This window comes from Artemia franciscana, chromosome 21 (assembly GCF_032884065.1).
Source record: "Artemia franciscana chromosome 21, ASM3288406v1, whole genome shotgun sequence".
NCBI lineage: Eukaryota > Metazoa > Arthropoda > Branchiopoda > Anostraca > Artemiidae > Artemia > Artemia franciscana.
The window spans coordinates 32,369,289-32,391,469 of record NC_088883.1 but is presented as its reverse complement, the minus strand read 5'-3'; the positions used below and the strand labels follow the sequence as shown (position 1 = coordinate 32,391,469).

General features: G+C 33.7%; 1 protein-coding gene across 2 annotated transcripts in view; it reads left to right on the top strand.

Moving 5' to 3' along the window:
- Positions 1-1,125: 1,125 nt before the first annotated feature.
- LOC136040908 (uncharacterized) overlaps positions 1,126-22,181 on the top strand; it is a 32,783-nt gene continuing 11,727 nt past the window's right edge. Inside the window, exons 1-4 of one of the 2 annotated variants that reach the window (XM_065725324.1) lie at positions 1,126-1,250; positions 6,186-6,376; positions 13,249-13,329; positions 20,635-20,703. In XM_065725324.1, the coding sequence (XP_065581396.1) occupies positions 1,157-1,250; positions 6,186-6,376; positions 13,249-13,329; positions 20,635-20,703 (435 nt within the window). In that variant the 5' untranslated portion in view covers positions 1,126-1,156. Of the gene's footprint in view, positions 1,251-1,378; positions 1,398-6,185; positions 6,377-13,248; positions 13,330-20,634; positions 20,704-22,181 lie in introns of those variants that run through there. The other variant, XM_065725326.1, reaches the window with a different exon arrangement.

Here is a 22,181-nt window from a genome sequence, read left to right as displayed (position 1 = left end):
AGTTGGATTGGATTGGTGAAGATGATTGTTTGATGAAATTTTGAGATTTAGAGGGGTTTCATGTTGTTGTTGGTGGTGGTGAACGGTGAGAGAATTTTGCTGTGCAATTAGGCCTAGCCCTTTCAACCATAGGCAATGGTTCATGGTTCAAGAACTGGTTGATAGCTACTACGTACTAGGTTACTAGGTGTCGTAGTGAACTGATTTCCAAGTCTCATGCCAAAACTCACAGATATTGACTCTCAGTGGCGCAAGCTGCCATATGCTTTTAACGACTCCGAAAAGATAAATATGAGCAAAATTACTACAGACTTGAGGTGGAGAAAAATACACAAAATGAGAAACTTTACCGACGAAAGAGTTTTTCCAGATCTGGCAGAACTCGCCGAGAGGATGTTCTCCCTACCGCATTTGAATGCAGACTCTGAAAGAATTTTTTCTTGAATCAGTGATGTCAAGACAAAAAACCGGAATAGGTTGAAGAAAAAAAGTATTTAAGCCGTGCTGGTCACAAAATCGCTACTAAGAACAAAAGATACAGTTTGCTACAAATATGTCCTTACAGACAATCAGATCAAGCTCCACTATTCCGAGAATCTTTACGTAGCCATCCCACCCCCTGGTCAAGAAGTCGAATCAAAAGTGAAGATGAAGAAGATCATTGAATAGGAACCGCATTTTTTCCTTCTTTTTTTAATGTATATGAAGTAAAATTTTGATGATGATGTAAGACACTATGTTTTTCAAATGCGGCCCCCCGCTCCGAGAAGAAAGACAACTTGCAAAAAAAGACGAAAAACGTGAGCCAAATTGTAAACCAAGATCCTTCCCCTGGACATAAAAAGAAGGGTTTTTACTTATTTTTTATGCTATTTTACCTTTTTCTATGCCTCGTTTGTTTATACCCCGCTTTTGTTCCATTAGCGGGTTAAAAATAAACTATTAGGCTATTATTATCAGATTGTATTCTATTCAGAACCTTTATTAAGATAAGACAAAATTTGACTTGTCTTAACTGACCAACTTTTTCATGAAACCTGGGAAAGTATAGAAGCGTAGCATAAATCTGGCCAAAAAAGCATAATTTGGGCTCAAGGAAGCATAATCCTCTCTGTTCGATTTGGCAACAGTACATGCACATTTAAAAATATAAAAGATGGACGTGGGAAGTGGTTTTTATGATCTTGCCATTCCTGCCAAAGTGTCTCCTTTTACTACGTTGAAAGAAGTTTTGATCAGAGCTTTAAAGCGTAATTTTTTTATTGTTCTATACGAATTTACTGTCTTGTGTGAGCCTACTGTATGATTTTGAACCAGGTTATCCCAGTGGATTCTTTCCAAATTTTGGTCCAAGTTTTTGCGTTTTGACAGTTTATTGGTATTATAAAGTCTATGAGGTAGCAGTTATAAAGAAATTTTTAATAAAAGCAGTGTCATTAGCTTAGATTTCTCATCTGATGCTTCTTTTCAGTAGCCTATAGCCTAGTAGATGTTAATCTGACAAGTCACCCCATTATTCCCTCCCCCATGATTTAAGAAATGGGGTTAATTTATAACAAACAGTATTGCTGGCTTTCATATAAAGTGAATATACCACTCAATGCCTTTTTTATGCTCTTTACAAATATAATAATCACTTCTACTGGAAATTCAGTTTTAAGCACTTTTTGACCTCTTAAAAATAACCTAAATATGGGGTATAAAAAAGGCTTAAAACATTGGACTCAAGCTTACCATTTCATTATAGGCTAAATCCATTTTTTTAATGTTATATTATCCACAAGCAGTGATTTTCCATGATTAAATTGGATAAATAAATTTTACCAATGTTATAGCATTTTCCTCTTCCTTGACATAGGTAAGTAGATATATGGACTTTTGCGCAAATACAAACCCTCATAGGTTTTCCCCAGCCCAAAAAGTATTATATTTTATTTATTTAGGCCTATTTGTGAATGTTGAAATAAAAAACTTAAACTTGAAAAAACTTGAACATCAAATTTTAAATAAAAGCATGCATTTTTGGTTGAATATATGAAAGCCAGCTATTACAAATGCCAGTTATACTGTTTGCTATAAATTTAACCATATTAAATACAGCAATGGTTAGTTTATGTATTTAATATATGCTATGCTTTACCCCCACCCCCTGATATGCAAATATATATCCCAAATTTGTTTCTAAACTATTACAGATTTGCAATTTCAAATATCCTATTATTCTGTAAAAAATGACCAAAAATACATGCTTCATTTGAAATTTCAGCAACAAGGAAGAAGAAAATGCCATAACATTTATAAAGTTTATTTATCCAATTTAATTGTGGAAAATCAGTGCTTGTGGATAATATAACATTAAAAAAATGGATTTATAATGAAACAGTAAGTTTGAGTCCAATCTTATTAAGTTTGACACCAATGTTTTAAGCCTTTTTTATACCCCATATTTAGGTCATTTTTAAGAGGTCAAAAAGTGCTTAAATCTGAATTTCTTGTAGAAGCAATTATTATATTTGTAAAGAGCATAAAAAAGGCATCAAGTGGTATATTCACTTTATACAAAAGCCAGTAATACTGTTTGCTATAAATTTACCAGAAATGGTTTATAGAATTTTATAGTGTTATCTTTTTATTTTATCTTCACTAGCATACATCTTTATTAATTAGATTATCATAGTTGCTTCCCATTTAATTGCATCCTAGCCCCTTCCCAACTATTGTGTGTGTATAGCCCAAAGCTATATACAAAATATACTAATTTCATTTGTTTGTATCATTTTTTTTTACTTGCTTTTAATTAACAATTGGTTCAAAATCCCAGATAATGCCAAATTGAATTTTGAATAAAAATCATCTTTTGTTTCATATATATATATATATATATACAATATTGTTGACTCTTTACACATTTTGACTCTTTACCTTAAATGACCTTAAATTGCACCTCTTGCTGTTGCTTATCTTCTAACCACATTTTTCTTTCTTCTTCATTTTGGATTTTGATTAATTCAGAAAAATTGTCAATGTACTTTTTTTTTAGCTGCCCATATTAGTCTTGTCTCATTTGGTGATCTAGGTTTTTGATTTTCACTCATTGTGAATATAATTTGTTCAGGTTTTCTCTTGGCTTTATCATGCTCAATAGTTCAGGTGATTCCATAGAATCATCATTTGTAACAATTGCAAGTTCTCATTTTTTGGTCCTCCTATAGACAATATATAATATTATATGACAATATGTATATTGTCATATAACTGGTTGCATTGAAAACTGTAAGCTTATTGGTGTTTATTCTGCTGTATTGTTCTTCTTATGCTATAAGTAGATTTTACCTAATAGAAAATGATGCTTTTCTAAAATTTTGAGGTATTTCTTTAGGTTCAATTAAAAATTATGATTTTTCAAGAGACATCATAGATATTTTTGCAGTTTACAAAATAGCTTTAAGGATTCTTGACTGAGAACTGAGATAAAATAACATTTATTAAGAACACAAATGAAGATACTCTTTTGTTTTGTCCAATTCCAAATTATGTTTGTACATGATGTTATTGCAATACTTATAATATATATATATATATATATATATATATATATATATATATATATATATATATATATATATATATATATATATATATATATATATATATATATATATATATATATATACATATATATATATATATATATATATATATATATATATATATATATATATATAAGCTTGTTTTGGTGTTACTTGGCTGTTCTACATTTGCTTGTTTTTTCATAGGCATATATTTTGTGGGTGATACCTAACACAGGATACCATAGGGAATTTATGGTAGGCACTCCACTTGCCTGGGTAGAGAATTTAAAGTGCCAAAACCCTATAGGCAAGTGTGTATTCTGTTGAGCCCTTGTGTTGGGTTGTTGCCTCTGAATTATTTGTCTTTTTTTTAATGTTTGGTAAATGACAACTTATACTTACTGACAACATGACTGCCTGTCCATGGATTATTCTTTATGGTTGATTTTGTATGGCTATGCTATTTGACCTATGTGATTGTATGGATGAGTAGGGTTAAGGCCTCATTCAAGTGCTGATCTATATTAATCACTAATGTAGGAAAACAGTCTTCCTTTTCTCCTTTTGTCTTTATTTTTTATATGTTTGTGCTGTTGCACTGGTGATTTCTCTTTTCATTATATATATATATATATATATATATATATATATATATATATATATATATATATATATATATATATATATATATATATATATATATATATATATATATATATATACATATATATATACATATATATATATATATATATATATATATATATATATATATATATATATATATATATATATATATATATATATACATATATTTATATATATATATAAACTGGAAACAAGTCCAACATTCTGATAAATGTATACTTCTTAATGTAATGAAGTATGAATTTGGTTTTTATAGAGTTTAGTTCAGAAGAGAGTATTATCAAGACTGTTAGCCTAAATTATGTTCCTATTACTTTAAGGTATTATGCCAGTTACCATACTGTAAAGATCATGTTTTTTGACTATAAATAAACATAGGTTAACTCATAGTCTACTAAATAAAAAAAAATATACCATTTCAGAAGTCATAATAAAAGGTCTGTTTCTGAAAATATCTGTCACAAGCTCTGATGACACAAATTTACTGTTTTGGGCCAAGCAGCACACACACACAAAAAAAAAACTAATAAAATATGGCTTGTTAGGAAAAAAAAGAAAGAAGAAAATTAAAAGCATAACATTGAAAAACAATTCATAGATTTAAAAGGATTAAAAATAAATATGGTTAGTTGAAAGTATGTTATTTTTTGCAGGTCACTTAATGACTTATTAGCTTTTAAAACATCATTCTTGTTGTTGGCCTGGATTTTGTGTTGTCATTCAAGTGTTGGTATCAGTCCTAACAGTGTTGAAAATATTTGCTATCAGTTTATTTATGCTGATTTTAGAGATTTATGTTGCAAAGCATAAGAAGCTATAGTTTAATTATTCCAAGTGTAAATTTTTGATTGAATTTTTTTGAAAAATCTTGGTCAGACTGGCTTTATCAGGTTTAAACCCTGTAATGCTGTGTGCCAGTAATTTTTGAAACGAATGATTCAGTATTCTTTCTAATATTCTCACTATTCTCTCCTCTGGAGTATATGTGTATATTCTTGTTTTCTGCTTCTCAATGAGCTCAGTTTTATTTAGACTTTGATCCAAAGAAGCCTCAAATGTCCAAGTATTTTATAGGCCTTCTTTCTTCTAGCTAATATGATGAACTAATGCAAGTTTGCTTTGGTACCTATTTTTTAGTTTGTAATTTGTTTCTCCAATTTTTGTACCTCTTTTCACCATCCCTCAAGACACTGAGATGTATCTTTCCCCATCACCAGTTTTAGAGGAACAATTCATGATGATAAAATTGCTGATAACTGTGAAATTACATTTCCCTTTTGAGTCTAAATATTATTCAGTATTCTTATCTAAATTAAACACTGTTTTTGTTACCTAGTCTTCATCTCAGCCCATCTTCCAGATTTGGATGCCCATCTTTCATCTTTCAGATTTTGTTCTGCAGACTGTAAAAGCATATTCTTTGCACATTGCATTGTTTTAAAATGTTTAGCAGGTGTATATATTCCCCTCTGTCCCATACTGTTTGTAGAGATCACATATTTGAATTTTGAGATGTGTACTGTTGTCTGTAACTAGTAGCAAGGGAAATTCTCTTGCTTGTGTCCAGGGTAGCCCTCCCTGGACACTCTTTTGGAGCCCTTAGATGAGCTAGCTAGGCATGTTATTTTGAACCTTTATGCCACACCTTGGGACTTTCATTGCATTTTTTTTCATTGTAAATTACAACTGTAAGTAATCTCCCATGATTTCTGTATCAAACATTTGGCTTTTAGTTGGGACAGCTCTTAGAGTGTGATCAGTTATTTGTGTGGATACAGATGTCTATTTAAAATTGGATGAAGTTTTCATTATTGTGGTGAAATCTTAGTTCATTTTGTGTGACCCATTGTAGAATGTACATTCTCTAGCATTAATAATTTAATACAGGTTTTAGTTTGAAAACAGAAGTTATTTTATTTTTTTGCTCTGTCATTTTAAAATAGTAAATTTGTTTTGTTGATGTAGTGGGATATTCAACTGTTGCAATTGAAACAGTCCTCGATGAAGACTTTTTCACAGAATTATTGAAACCAAAAAGAAGGAAGAAAAATAAGTCAAAAGGTGATCAAACAAAGCTTGAAATGGATAAACCAAGGCCATCTGTTCCCATTGCAACGAAGTCTCCTATTCCATTGGAGGAACTTGCAAATTATACTGTAAGTATTTGACATTACAGTAGTGATTTAAAAGAAAGGAATCCCCATTATCATTAATTTCTAGATTATTTTGTACTTGAGGGGGTAAGAGGTGTGAGTTGCTTTAAAAGGTGACTTACAGGCCCACTATACCACCAACTGAAAAGTTTTTGATTGGATTTGACTGTAATATAAACTCTTTTATTGCACATTTATTTCTACTGCAAACTTGTCACATCACGGAACTGTCCAAGACCAACACATTTGTGAATATGTCCCTTTTATCTCACCCTCTTCAAGGCCTCATATTTGAATCCCCCTCCCCCTATTTTTTTTTATTAATCCTTGTCTAATTTAGATGATCTTTGTTTTCTTGTATTGCATATTAATTCAATTTGTACTTAACTTGATATATTAACTTGGAACAAACAGCAAATGCTAAGACTTTGGGAAATGGTTAACTTGCAACAAACAACAAATGCACAGACTTTGGAAAGCTCAAATGACTGCAAAGCCTTCAATTTTCATAAGCCAATGTGGGTCCTCTAAGAATTGTTCTGTCTTGTCCATTATAAACTTTTTTATTTTAAATGGCCAAGCAATTTAGAATCGATTAAGTGGTCTTGCCATAGCTTGTAGAGCTTGGAGCAGAGATCTGAATCAAAAACAGAAAACTAACTATAGAATGGGATTTGCATCCATAGTTTTTGATATAAATAATTCAAATTATAAGTTTATGGTTGTAGTAATTCATAGACCTCTGCCAGGTAATGTTGAGGAGCTTAAAGAACTGCTAAAAAATTTTTTTTGGCAACATTGCCTTGTTCAAGAATGCCATGTTTTATTTGTGGAGATTTTAACCTTTATTTAGATATGGCTGGTTGAGAAAGCCAGGCAATGCATTTTTTTTACTACAATGTAAAGTTTTGGTTTTTATTCTGCAGTTACATTAATTATCTAAATGGACATCTCAAACAGGTGTCAATGCTAATGTACAATGAAGGCCAGGTAGAGGGGATACTTGCAAGTTTTCTGGCAATACTTAGTTTAAAATGGCTGCAAAACAGGAGCTGACTTGAGAATGGCATGAAACAAGGAATGGTGATAATGATAATTGAGTGAACAAACTGCTTGTTAATCAGAAGAAAACAATGTTCATGTTTTATTGCAGAATTGCAAATTACTATCCCTGGGTGGAAGAAATTAAGGTAGAAACTTAATGTATAAAATGGATGGGTATTCTAAAGTATTTAAGTAACATGGTAAATGAGTGGCTAAGTTCAAAAGGTCAGATTGCATTTATAAGTACTAAAGTGGCTAAAATGTTTGTATTCTATGAAAGTTGAGGAACTTTTTTCCCAAAAGGTTGATTAGAATATTGTATTTTTCTCTTATTTATTCATATTTGTTGTATTATGTTATATTTTTGCTATCAACATTCACTAGCCATTTATACTTATTATGTTTGTCACAAAATAAAGCTCTAAGAGTTTTAACCAGTGATTTGTGCCAGAATTTGATAAAGTCTAGGTTTCATGAGTTAAAGGTTTTACCTTTTTTGGTTTGGTTACGTCTTATATAAAGTTATTTATGTATGATTTTTTGGATTTGTACAAAGAAAGAGGAATAGTTATGAAACTAGAAATTTCGAATGCCGGTTCTCATATCTAAATTTCTTGTTGGGTATATAAGCCCTGAAGTCCAGAACAGGTTTCCAGCAGAAGTTGAAGGTAAGAAGGCCCTTGACGAATTCATTAATGTTTTTCAAATTTTTCAACATTCCAGAGGAGAATGAATAAAACTCTTCTAATGAGTCAAGATGCTCTCAAGACCTGACTTTTAAAACTCCTTTTTTGTGCTGAAAGACGGTAATTAGTAACTTTTACCACTTCTTTCTCATGGCTATTGAATTTCTGATGCACATAAAAGTTAACAACAAGGTCACACATATTCTCTCTTCATGAAATGTCGCCTCTGACTGAACAAAAAGGCCCAAACAGCTTTATTGGAGCACTTCACTCAAAGCATTGGTTTAAGAGAATGACTTCTTGCTAAGTCTCACTTTTTTCTGCTTGCCTTGACAATTATAAGTAACAATAAAAAAAAAATGTCATCCTACATTTAAAAATAAACATTTCTTACCAGAAGAGGTAAACATTCTCGAGAAGTCAATAAGATAGATAAGGCTTATTCATAATGCAACACACATACAGTAATTTACCGTATTACCCCCCCCCCCCCCCCAAGACTCCTTGGCCTGTAAAGTAGGAGGAATATAAAACAGTCATAAGTTAGATGTATATCAGCAAATCAGCAAATTGGGTATTTTTGATAATCCCAAGAAATGGTATGCTACAAGATCTTTTGTTTACTATTGCCCCCTTCATAATGTCATTTTACTAATATAAAGATTCAGCTAGCATTAATCTTAGCCAATCTGAATTTTTTATGGAAAATTTGTTGATTTTCTCAAGCTACCGCATACTAAATCTCGTCATTTGTAGAATCTCATCGTGAATGGGCCTTAACTTTGACTACTTGTACTAGTATATCCCTGCTACTAATAGTACTACTACGGGGCAGGTGGTCTGTAGCTCCCTGATGTGTTGCACTATTCTTAGTAAGGCTTTGTTATTGTTGTTTGGGGTTTAATTCGTTCAACCAATAGGTCATCTGAGTTCGTATCACTTGTAGTAAGGCTTTACTAACTATTGTTGATCGAGTGATTTTGAGGAGCTTGGAGCTCTCTGAAGGAGTATACTGTGTGGGACTATAGCAATGATCATTGTAGGAGAGATCTTTTCGGGAACATTTTATTGTGGAAAACGATTGTGAAGACATCATGGGTAATATTGTTGAAAATTATTTGTGGGAGACATCTTGGAGGTTTTTTTGTTGTATAATAGCATCAAGGATATGTACCCCCTCCCTTTTGTTTGCGGTAATCTCATTTATGTATACATCAAATACACTGAAGTAAAGCTTGTACATAAAAAAGTTAAGTTTTAGCTGAAAAAGCATTGGGTTAAGGTGGTTTGCAGCTCTCTTGTATTCTGGACAACCTAAGTAGGATCATAGGCAGAGTGAAGAGTGATGTGGGCACAATTTATTATTATTTTATTATTATTTTTTATTATTCTTTTCCCACCAAGGCAATTTGTATGGAAGAAATTTTTGTAGAGACTTTGGAAGTGATTCGTTTGATTGAAAATTGAAAGTTCTATTGCCCTTTTTAAGAGTCAAAGGTAATTGGAGTGCAGCCAGTCCCCTCCCCATATACCTCCTTTCCCCAACTTCGTTGGATCAAAATTATAAGATTACCATTTTGTTCACAATAGTGTAAAGGTCATTGCCTTTGGGGACATCCCCCCCACAGACATCAGAATTGTGAAATTCGTCCATTCACAGATATTGCATCTGTTGTTGGAAGAGGGGGGCGTGTTTGGTCTTTGGTATTCAAAATGGCCAAGGGCCTACAGGTGAAGCTTTCAGGGACTCTTGAGGGGAGTGTTTGTGTCAGGGAAGCTCCTGAATGTTGGAGTATTCTTAGAAATACATTTTAAATGTTTTCTCTCTCTTAAATTCAAGAAATCCAAAATCCTTATGAGTTTCAAAAATGAATATCAGCATATATATTAAATTGTCAATCCATATTCATTTGTTTCTTTTCGTTATTCTAAGGAATAAAGATACAGAGCTAGAAATAAGGATTGTTTTGATTAAAGTGCGAAGCATATTCTGGGCTTTAGAAAGCACGGAGGGTGAAAGTCCCACTCCTCTTAGTTTGTGCTCGTTTTTAGTTTTATTCGGTTATTTATTGTAATTTTGTGTGCGTTTTGGATAAGATATATTCTTCGTTAAATACACATACCATATGACATGTTACTATTCCCCCAAAGGCTCATCGGCCTGTAAAGAAGGGGGAAGACAAATGAGCTACTTACTCAGAGAAGAAAAACAAAAGAAAATTTAAAATGATAACTTACTCACAGAGAGAAGAGCAAAAAGGAGAAGAACAAAGAGAAGAATAAACAAACCGAATGAATGGCACCCTCGAGTTAATTCAGGCAACTTATTCCAAACAATATGATTCGCCGTTAGAGGATTAAATCTGACCTTATACAAGGAATAAATGGAACCTGAATATAATAACAATAATTATAATTTATTTATCACCCACACGATACATAAAGTAAATATGGTGGAGTAAGAATAAATGCAAAAACACAAAGAAAAATACAAAATATACACACAAAATCAATGAAAGAAACAGATAAGTCGGTGGTGAGGGGATAGGCGCGCATAAGCTGTACTGGAGAGTTTTCTGTGTAGAATCTTCAGCTTCAAAGTTATATTAGGAACTGAAAATTTGCTAACAAGAATCCTGTTTTTTGTCCAAGGTGGAAGATACAGAAGAAATTTGCAAAATTTGGAATAATTTATCCGGATTATTTTGAAATTACCTTTCTTAAGAAGGGGGGAAAGACCTGAACATAAAGGACAGAATGATCATAGTAAGTAGAATAAAGTTTGGCCAGCGCATGTCTATTATGCTTTCATCTGGTTGCAACAATCTTTGCATAGCCAATCTGGATCTTTTTACTTATATCACAAACAGTACGCTGACGCAGGTTCGAAAGAGTGTTAGTAATATGATTTTCTGTATTGTGAAGAGCATAATTATTTTTATCAGATGTAAAAGATAGCGGAAAGGGGCCAGGAGAGGCCACCATGAAGCTGAGAAAAAGTAAAACATGCACACGAAAGAAAGTACAGTGACTCAAGATCAAGTAATGGGATAACTCTTGAATGATTAGTTTCCTGAGTGAGGTTTCTAGCTTTATTGTAAACCTTAGAAAGTGGTTTTAACAGTGAAGGAAGGGTTGACATTCATACTATTGGAGAGTAAAAAACGTAAGATTGGATCAAGCAATGAAGAAGGATTTTCAAAATTAATCCTGGAAAAGTATGTTTAAGTTTCCTTAAAATACCGAGACTCCTGTATATCTTCATTTTAATCAAATCAATGTGACGTTTGAAACATAGGGTTTCATCAACAAGAATGCCCAAGAAACGAACATATTGGTCTTTAGATCAATGAATTATCCCATTGTGTTGGTGAATTTCAGATAACTGGGGTTAAACCTGAGGAACACGCAAACAAATAAAAAAAACTCGACCTAAAAATTTAGGGTAAGATAATTAGCATCAAGCCACGATATTACTCTCTCAAACAAATTTTTTGAATTTAACCGAAGCTCTGATTCGCAGTTTCCCGACGTGCCTAGTGTGCTGTCATCAGGAAAAAAACAAGGACATCAGAAGAAGGCGAACTATAGTTGCTACCATGGGCAAGGGAAAGCTTAGGATGACAAAGTCTACAGGAAATACCAGGTTTCTGCTTTTTTACTACACAAAAAAGATTATTTACATAAATCAAAAATAGCACAGGCCCTAAAACTGATCCCTGGGGGATGCTCAGGGATTGTGAGGATGACCGGAAAAGTTGATCAACAGACATTACTTCTCAGTCGAAGCCGGACAAAAGAAGGCTTTGAGACTTGTATTTAAGGAATAACTATTGCCTTAGGCCCGAGGGATAGTTTGCGTTTTTATTTTACCCAGTGTTTTTTTTTTTTGCCGTTGCTACTCCAGCGCGCCCACAGTGGGCGCAACATTTTACCGTCACATCTACTTCAATTGATGCAATTCTTATGGTAAGGTTTTTAAAGCAGTTGTCTGTTAGAGCATAAGTAAGTTTAGGACTAAGTATTACGTATTTATTCATTGAACAAAACTTTTTGTATTTTCATTGAAATTAATTGGTGTAAAACAAAAATGTCCCCCCATACGCATTAAAAATACGTTATATGCCCCCCTTGATCCGTATTAATTTATTACACGTTCAGATATTGGGGGGGGGCAGTTAAACTAGAATTTATATTGAAAACCAATACTTAGAAGTTTTCTTAATCTAAATAAATTCAAATTTTACTAAAATAGTACGGTATTTAGTTTAGGGGACTTTCACAGATTAACACTCACTAATTTAGTTATGATAAATAAGCTTTGATTTGCTTAAGGTCGAAGGCAAGGGTTAATGCGGGTCCAGCCTCCTGGCACTTTAAGCTTTTTTGAATTCCTCGACACTTCTTAATCAAATTATCTAGTTTTTTTTTGTTTACTCTCGCTTGCTAGGAAAAGAAGCTCATTTATGACTTCCAATTTAGTTTTTTATGATCTTCTTCAAAGGCACTTTCATCAGCAGTCGTCAGCGATAAGAACGCCGAGTGTGTGCGCTTCTTTCTAGTTCTATAGGTTACCATCTCGGCGTAGGCGTTAAGATAGAGGACTGTTTATTTTTTCGTTCGTTTATTGTAGTGACAGTGGACGGCTGCATTGCTGGTATGGATGCTTGTTTTGCTGAGTTTTTTTTTTTTTTTTTTTTTTTTTTTTTTTTTTTTTTTTTTTTTTTTTTTTTTTTTTTTTTTTTACGCCCAATGTTTACATCTCAATACTCTCCTATACACCCATTAGAAAAGCTCGGTAAAAAACGCCAAGTACGTCTCGGGCCTTAATACATATTTTCTACATGAGAGGTAAATGTTCAAATCCTGACTTGAGTGCGAAATCTTTTCTGTTCTTGCTTGGGCCAGAAGACCATAGCAAATCCAAGAACAGGCAATATCTTACTGCCCATCTATAATTCTTTTTAGCCTTATGGTAAGAAATTGTTTGCCTTGTGGCGGGGAATAATAACAATTATTATTTTTTACTTTCAAGACAAAAAATAATTTTACTGTGATGATTCGATTTCAATAGTTACGAAAGCCATTTTTCGTAATATATTTTATTTTATTTAAATTCTTTTATTAATTATTTTTTCTTTTTAGGCTGACAAGCGCCAGCCCTCGGTTTTCACTCGGCTCACTGTCTACTTAGGTGAAAAGCCCACTTCGAGGTGGTTGACAGTGGTAAGTGAACTATGGTCATTGCATGAAACCCAAGAGCGTATCTCTTATTTCCATAATTTTATAACAGAACGAAATTAATGGTTTTGAGCTCTTCATGAGAGTGTTTTTTTTTTTAGCAAATCTGAGAAGATTTGCTAAAATTATTGTGCATAGCTGAATAACCTGGTGTGAACGTATAAGACGCACTATTCAAACACGTATCAGACCTAGCAGAGGATGGAAGTCCACAATACTGATCTATCTAACCCTTAGGTAAGTAGAGGTAAAGGATACGTCACTAGATCCTTGAAGTCAAAACCGGCCGTGCTGATCTCCGTTTCAAGGCACTTCAGCCAGGAAGTGCAGTGGGGGGCTGGGACCAGTGTTTTCGTTGAGAGGAAGGGGAGGGCAAGTAGGGGCAGTTGCCCGTCCCCAATAATTTGGACAAAAACTATAATTTGTTAAGTAGCTTTAAAACTGTTCCTCATTTTAAGTGTCAAATTTGCTCCTTACTTTTGAAAAGATATATTTTTTTTAATTAATCCATGCTCATTTTTAACATAAGGAAAACAAGAAAAATAGGGGTCCATTAGACTTCTTAATATGTTCAACATTTATATCTTTTCAAATATAATGACTTTGAACCGTCATCATCAAGTAAAATGTGAGGCTAGTTAATTGAAAAATTAAAAAAAAAAATTATGCTTTCTGTTTCGCCACATTTGCTCTGGTCAATTTTTTTCCCTGATATCTAAGGTGCTTTTACTTTCTAAAATCTATCAATTCAAGATTAGATTCTCTTGTTTTAAAACTTTCAAAATTGGAAATGAATACACCCTTTACATCTGCAAATAGGACAGAAATGGAATCATTAAAGAATAAGAAGATTGATATACAGTGAATATTATTTCCTGAATGAAAAGTACATCATTGAAAAAGAAAATAAGACTTAGTACTTTATATAATGATATCCGTACTATAACTAGATAGGTCAAATCGGTTGACGTTTGGCCATGGAAATTGTTAGAGGGCAATCTGCTCCAGAAATCATTTAATTGTTTTAATTTTTCTTTCCAGTATTTAATTGAAACTCTGATTCTCTTATTTGTCATTGAAATGCCTAAAAAGGGCTGATAACGTCCTATTCCTTACGTTCCGGATTGACATCCTAACCCATAAACGTAGAACTGTCTCTATGTATAATACTGTGCTGACTTCTTTCTATTTCCGTCTTTCTAAAATTTTTATTTTTAACCTGCTCCAAAAAAAGAATTGACTTAAATGTGCTAAGAAACATGACTGAAATTAGTTACATTTCATACACCGCCTTTGTATTAGCATGCTATACGAAATTTCTGCAGACAATAGATCAAAGTGAATTTAAACAAAATTTGATGTTTTTCTCACAATTTAGAAATTTTGTGGCGGTATCAACCCATTCTCTTTTTCTAACGTTATCAGTTTTATCATATATCACTAGGAGACCGAGTTTTGCTTGTGAAAGGAATTATAGACATAAAAACGATATTAAGTCTCACCTCCTTCTGGAAATGTATGCCCCTCAAGCCCTGATTTATATAAGAATAACTTATGTGTAATCTTTAGAGATTTCATTTTTTTTAAACAAAGATACAAAGGGGAAGGTAATTTTTAAACTCTAGGACTCAATTTTCCCTTCCGATTGGCATCCCTGGCAATTTTTAATTAATCAAAAGTTTCTGCCACAATGATGCCAAGAACTACTCAGATTCTCTGGATATTCTTTTTCAAACAATGCCCAACAGATAAGTTAATAATTATAACGTTCATTTTTCGAATAATTTCAAGTTTGAAATTTTGGTCGCTATGTAAATGTGGGGAATATGTCACAATATAATGTGTCACAATCTGTGGTAATACTTTGACTCATCCTGTATCTTTACTTTGACAGCGCTACTGTGATGTCTATGATTTTTGTTTCGGCTTTTTGTGGCCCGCTGATATCAATGCTATTTATTAATTTAAATTGGCGAACCCACAAATAAATCAATTTAACAAAAAATCTTGGATAATATCTCAATAAATCGCGCTTATTAAAAGTTTAGTACAACAGATTAAATCTTACAGAGTTGAAATCCATTCAGAATTACGATTAAATGAACAGCGTGATACCCGAGGTTATTTGAATTGAGTTTGGTTCAATTATGAGATTGAGCATCCCCTGCTTGGTGTGGGGGCTGGGGGAAGTGGAGGCTGATATGTACCGCTGCATTTTGGGTGAATGTTTCTGAAAAAGCCGAATGTATACGACATTTACCTTGGCCTACCCGAAAGCTTGTTAACGCCATACTACTGTCGTCTGAAGCAGCTCATTGCTGACAATTTTAGCAAAAGATAAGCACCGGCACTATATATATATATATATATATATATATATATATATATATATATATATATATATATATATATATATATATATATATATATATATATATATATATATATATATATATATATATATATGATTGTTTAATGTGTGTTTATAGTTTATAATGTATCACGTAATGTTTTTAAATTCACTGAGTAGTGTGTTTGTTAAACAGTTGCTTTTCGTCCATTGCTTCAATACCACCCCCTCTTACCCCCAATAAAAATACGGTAGTTACGCCCTTGCTGGGGGCAAACCCTTCCTGTGATTTCGCACACTCTTCCTGCTTACCTTCCCCAGATCTCTCTAGGTACCCATTTTAATACTGGGTAGACTCTGGCTGAGCTTACAAGAGTCACACAACTGACCCCCGTTTCAAACAAAATAACTGGCCACGCCAGGAATTGATCAACGATCTTAGCCAATTTAGGAGCTAATTAACTGTAAATACATCTTTGGGCTGACTCTGATTTAATAGCAGCAGGCCTATTTCGGCTTTTGACTAAACGGAAAGCTGTAGGATCCTTTTTTACTGCTAGTTTTGAATGCCATAGCTCCAAAATGAAATAATTAAGTATTAGTATTTGCTTATCTTAAAAACTTCCTTGCTTTAAAAGTTATTAATCTTGTAAATTGTATCGGGATATCAAGTGGCTCTGCTACACCCCTGTAGGTTAAAGTGTTTGCCATCCTGACTTTTGTAGAATTAAATTTTAAAGTAAAAAAAGACTTAGTGAAAAATTGTCTAGTTTCTGACAAATCGAAATATACAGTATTCATTTATATCAGCATTATATCTAAAGAATAATTGAAGGGAAAACACTAAGAAACTGATTTTCTCTCTTTAATTGTGCACAAGTTTCGCTGGAGCCTAGTCTTGATAAGTTTTTGCTTTTTTGATTAGATATAATGATTCAGTGAAAAATGGCGGTTTTTACACTGCTTGTTTTGTCAGATTTGAAGCTTTGGTTAATTTAGGCTAAACTGGGTCATCATTGTGGTCATTTTGTGAAGACACAGCGTCCCAATTTGGTGTGTGAACTACTTTTGAAGATACAAAGAAATTTTTAAGATTAACGAAGCCTACTTCTTTTAGATTAGTTGTGGATCCGAGATTAATCATGGCCTCATGAATAAAAACAAAATGAATAATACCCTCTGAACCTCTGAACTTCCTAGAAGAAAACCTCTGAACTATTTTAGAAGAAAACCTCTGGAACCATCCTGGAAGCAAGCTTCTGAATTACCCTAGAATTTCGTGACCATGCAGGGAATTGTAGCAGGTATTTAGTGAACCTGAAGAAACATGAAAAGATTTTTCTCATATCGGACTTGGTAAAAATCTTCCAAAAGGGGGCAACATACAGAATGTGGGGAATGGCAAATGAATTAAAAATTATTGTCAAAATGTGTCTGCTGAGGCGCAAGTAATTATGGATGCATATGCAGTGGCAATTATATGAAAAGTATGACTTATGACTACTCTTTTGTTGACAGCGTATTGATTGCTGATTTGCTCAAAGGGCAGTTTACACTGAAACAATGAGGACCTTGCGTCTTGCAGTTGACGCAGAACATAGATGTGGCTCATGCGGTATCTTTGTTAGACTTGTGGGCGGAGGAGCCGCATACAGTAAAAGAAAGTTTGGAACTCTCGGGAAGAGCCAAACTGGCTAACTTTGCAGCCTTAAAAAGATAACTCTCTCAATGAGTCTTCGTCTAGAGAGCTCCTGTGAACAGGGGCTTTTTTATATTTGCCATGGTGTTAGTTTTCATTTTTGAAACATTCTCAGCAAGTCCAACAGCAGCAGTGAATAAGGAGCTTCCATTCTTTCTGACTGTTTCTTAGCTCAGTTATTTCATTGGTGGGACTCCTTATACATATTTTCAATGAAGGGTTTACGTTCAACTTGATTTGGAATGCTTGTAGGGTAGTTTGTCAACACAACTGCATACGATCGATTGGGAATTGGAAAAACTGGAACTGTATGTGAGGATGCAGCGCAAGTGTGGTAGTGGTCCATAAACCCATCTAGCTTACGTGACATTTCATTTATTTCTTTAGTCACTTTAGCAGCAACAGCATCACCGATAGCAGGAGTTTCACACCGGCCTAAAATCACAAATTTTGGAATCACTTTCTTTCTCTTCTTTGGCCGATGTAACTAGAATTGTACACATTTCGGATACATTATCACCATCTTTCACGTTGGAGATGAGCCCAGTTGTTTATGTCAAGCTCACCAAATAAGTCATTTTGGCTGTGATTATCCCCCCACGATCGAAAAATCTGACTGCTTGCGATATAAACTGGATGTACATCCCATATAATGGTGCAGAAAGGTGTTTTCAACGTCATACCTTCATTACTTCCCCAAAATATTATATGTCTTAAGTTTACTCGGTATCAGTCAGAAGTCGAATTGCTGACTTGAATAACAAAAAGATGTTTTGATTTCAGCTAACCAAATAAGCTTTAACATTATCGTAAACTGTACCTACCTTGGACAAAACACTACAGGCTCTGAGATAAAAAATTACTTTACTTGAGAAATAAGAAAGGTGTGTTATTTACGAGCTACAAGCTTAAAGGCAAATTTGGCTTGTTTAAAATACGCAAGACGGAAGGCTAGATTGTTGCTGTTTCTTAGGTAAGGAAAAAGTAGAATTACATTTAAATTCTACGAGATGATTAATACTTACCCACTAATAAACGAATGAACAAATACAACTTCATTCAAGTGAAACGTTTATAATTGAAAATTAAAATAAATACATCTTTCAAATATCATTGAATTAATTCTTGTTGATTTAAATGTGGATTGAGCTGCATCAGGAAGAGTTGAGTTGACTAATGGAACTTGATCTACATGGAGTTCAGTTCAATGCGGACTAGGTTAAATAAGATTGCGTTGGAGTAAATAGTCTTGGGTTAAGTAGGGTTACATTGAATTAGAGTTGAGATGTATTGGATTTGAGTTATATGGGGCTGAATTAAACAGGATTGAGTTAAAGAGGACCAGCTATGGCTTCAATTGGGTTAACTTGAGCTACAATGGAGTCCCCACTTTCATGGAAAATCAGTTTTCTCAATGGAAAAGGGGCAGAAATGGGAACTTCCAAGATCTTACAGAATGGTGACATCGCAGTAACTGGTGGTAGTTTCTGTTCCGTTTGAACTTTGAATGTATTGCAGTTGATGTTCATTTTTGCTTCGGTTTCTTTATCTGCAGTAACGTTTGGTCATTAGAAGCTGTTCATTTAGAAATTTGTCCATTTGTTCATGTAATGTGAACTTACTTATGATTTAATTTCAATATTTACTTTTCTTAAAAGATTGTGTTTTTTCATGTATTATGAATTGAGATAGATCTGTAGGCCCTAAGGGGAGGTGACATTCCCAGCCCTGCCCTCTCCCGGTATAAGCAGATATAGATTCAAACTACTAAAATGTGATATGACGTAGATGTAGTGCTGAAGGACTGCCCTCAGTATATTCTAGCATACATTCTTTAAGTAAAAAAATTCTAGTGAAGCTGGTAATTTTTATCTTTATGCAACTTCTTTTGATATGATAGTATGAACAAAGTATTATTTTTTATTATTACTATTTAATGATAAGCCCCACTGACTTTTTTTATATAATAACCTCCACCCCCCTGAGGGAGGGTCCACAAAAACATCAAAAAATCTGTTTATTTGCATTTTTGCTGCATTTTTACGAATGGGACAGGATTTTTTCTTTTTTTTTGGGGGGGGGGGGTCAAACCCCCTATCCCCCCTAGATGCGGCCTTATTTCCTTAATCCGTCAAGCTTTGAATCGAGCAAAAATGTTCGAATATCAGCCTTAAATGTGGTCTTGATCAGGATCTTCAGTGTATTCAAGATACTACTCAAGAAAATTGAGCGAAGTATTGAAACACCCATTGAGCAAAGGATTGTTCCCAGGTTACCAGGTGACTTAAAATACATCGAGTTTGTCATGGTATTGTGCTATGTAAGGAAGTCCCTGGCAAGTGCCAATAAATATTTGTTTTATAGTCACAAATGTACAATAGCTATGTGTAAGTTTTGGAGTCAAACCTTAATAGTATGTGTTATGGTTTTGGTTTTAAAGACAACAAATAATTTACATTCAATGATTTGTTCACGTGTGGTAAGATATTTGTAAGATTTTCCTATTGGATAAGTCTGATACACAGTGGCAAAAAAATTGGTTTAATCTTTGGTCAGATAGGTATAAAAACTGTTTTTTACGGACATTTAGTGACTCTTCCTTCTCTGTCAGATGATGAAGTCATATTATTTTTGGCATACCAGGGGAAATAGCTTGTGGAGGATGTCGCCCCTCCCCCATAGCCAGTGCAAGTTAAAAATAGCAGACTGCAACTTTGAGACCTAGTGATGGATTACCTGCGCAGTATCTTTGAAATTCATTAATTACATTATATAGGAAAATTCTGAAAAAGAACTCTATAGAAGCTAATATCAGTTACTGTTAGAAAACAGTTTGTTAGATTCAATTTAGTAGGAAATGAATATTATGTGGTATCAGACTTTCCCCACGTTTCTATAAGTTTTCATAAATCGATCTCTTTTTTTGAAATTCTAGTTTTGATTGTATAGAACTCTGTTGAATTTGTAATGAAACTGTTTTTATCAGCAACCTATTTAAGATGTTACTACCTAATTGGTAACCTGTTATGACGCATGGACTTCTATCAAAAAACAGAATAGATTTGACACAAATATAAAAAAAACGTGTTTAATCAAGTACCAACGCAGCATTGTGAATTCAGGGAATTTCGTTATTTCAAATAATAGTTTTTACCCTTTTAATACTTTTTTAAATATGGTGAAAATATAATGGATGTCTTAATTTTTTTGTAAGTTTTCCCAAGAATGTTTTCTTTTTCAGATTCAAAAGCCAGAATTTAAGAGCTATGATATCCTCTCTGTGATTCCCACAACGATAGAAGCCATGAAGGTATAGTATGACGTGATCAAAATAATTATGTTCAACGAGTAAATTCAAAATACATTTATTCAAAATAGGTTGAAAACATGAGCTGTTGTGTTACACAACAGAGAGATAAAGGTATAAATCTATTGTTTTTTTTTACGACAATTTGGATTGCAAAACGAAGTTCTTGATTGTTAAAATAGATAGTTTATCAGCTACCTAAATTTATGAAAGGACGTTTCCCTTGATAGGTTCAATTTGCATTTTAGCTATCACCCTTTCTCCTGCAGGCCCTACAATCAGAATAAAAGCACGAAGAATGTAAAACTTAGCTTTAACTGCGTAGTGTTCAGCAAATTCAAGTTATCGAAGCAGAGGTTTATTTCTAATCAAACAGTTCTTGGTAACGAAATTTTTCCCGCTCCTGTAGTAAGGAGCGACCCGGCTCAATAGTAACCGAAACCCTAAAAAATGGAATTTTGACATCAATAGTAACATCAAAAGAATCGCATTTTAATGCTGATTTCAAATATATAAGTTCCATCAAGATTAGTCTTACCCATCAAAAGTTACGAGCCTGAGAAAATTTGCCTCATTTTAGAAAATAGGGGTAAACACCCTCTAAAAGTCATACGATCTTAACGAAAATCGACGAAGTTGTTGAAGTTTCAAGCCCCTATCTACAAAAATGTGGAATTTCGCATTTTTTGCCAGAAGACAAATCACGGATGCGTGTTTATTTGTTGTTTTTTTTGTTGTTGTTGTTTTTTTCCCCAGGGGTGATCATATCGGCTCAGTGGTCCTAGAATGTCGCGAAAGGGCTCATTCTAACGGAAATTCAAATTTCTAGCGCCCCTTTTAAGTGACCAAAAAAATTGGAGGGCACCTAGGTCCCCTCCCACGCTCATTTTTTCCCCAAAATTACCGGATCAAAATTCTGAGATAGCCATTTTATTCATCATAGTCGAAAAACCTAATAACTATGTCTTTGGGGACGACTTACTCCCCCGCAGTCCCCGTGGGAGGGGCTGCAAGTTACAAAATTCGACCTGTGTTTACATATAGTAATGGTTACTGGGAAGTGTACATAAGTTTTCAGGGGGATTTTTTTGGTTTGGGGGGGGGGTTGAGGGGAGGGGTTACATGGGAGGAACTTCCCATGGGGGAAGAGACTTTCAATGGAGGGGGCGCAGGATTTTCTAGCATTATTTAAAAAAACAATGAAAAAATAAATATGAAAAGTTTTTTCTACTGAAAGTGAGGAGCAGCATTAAAACTGAAAACAAACAGACATTATAACGCATATGAGGGGTTTACCTCCTCGTAATACCTCGCTCTTTACGCTAAAGTATTTTTAGCAGTTACAACTAGTTATTCCACGGCCTTTGTGATTCAGGGGTCATTCTTAAGGAATTGGGACAAAATTTAAGCTTTAGTGTTAAGAGCGAGGTATCGACGTGGGGTGAGCCCCCTCATATACGCAATAAAAACATACGATTACA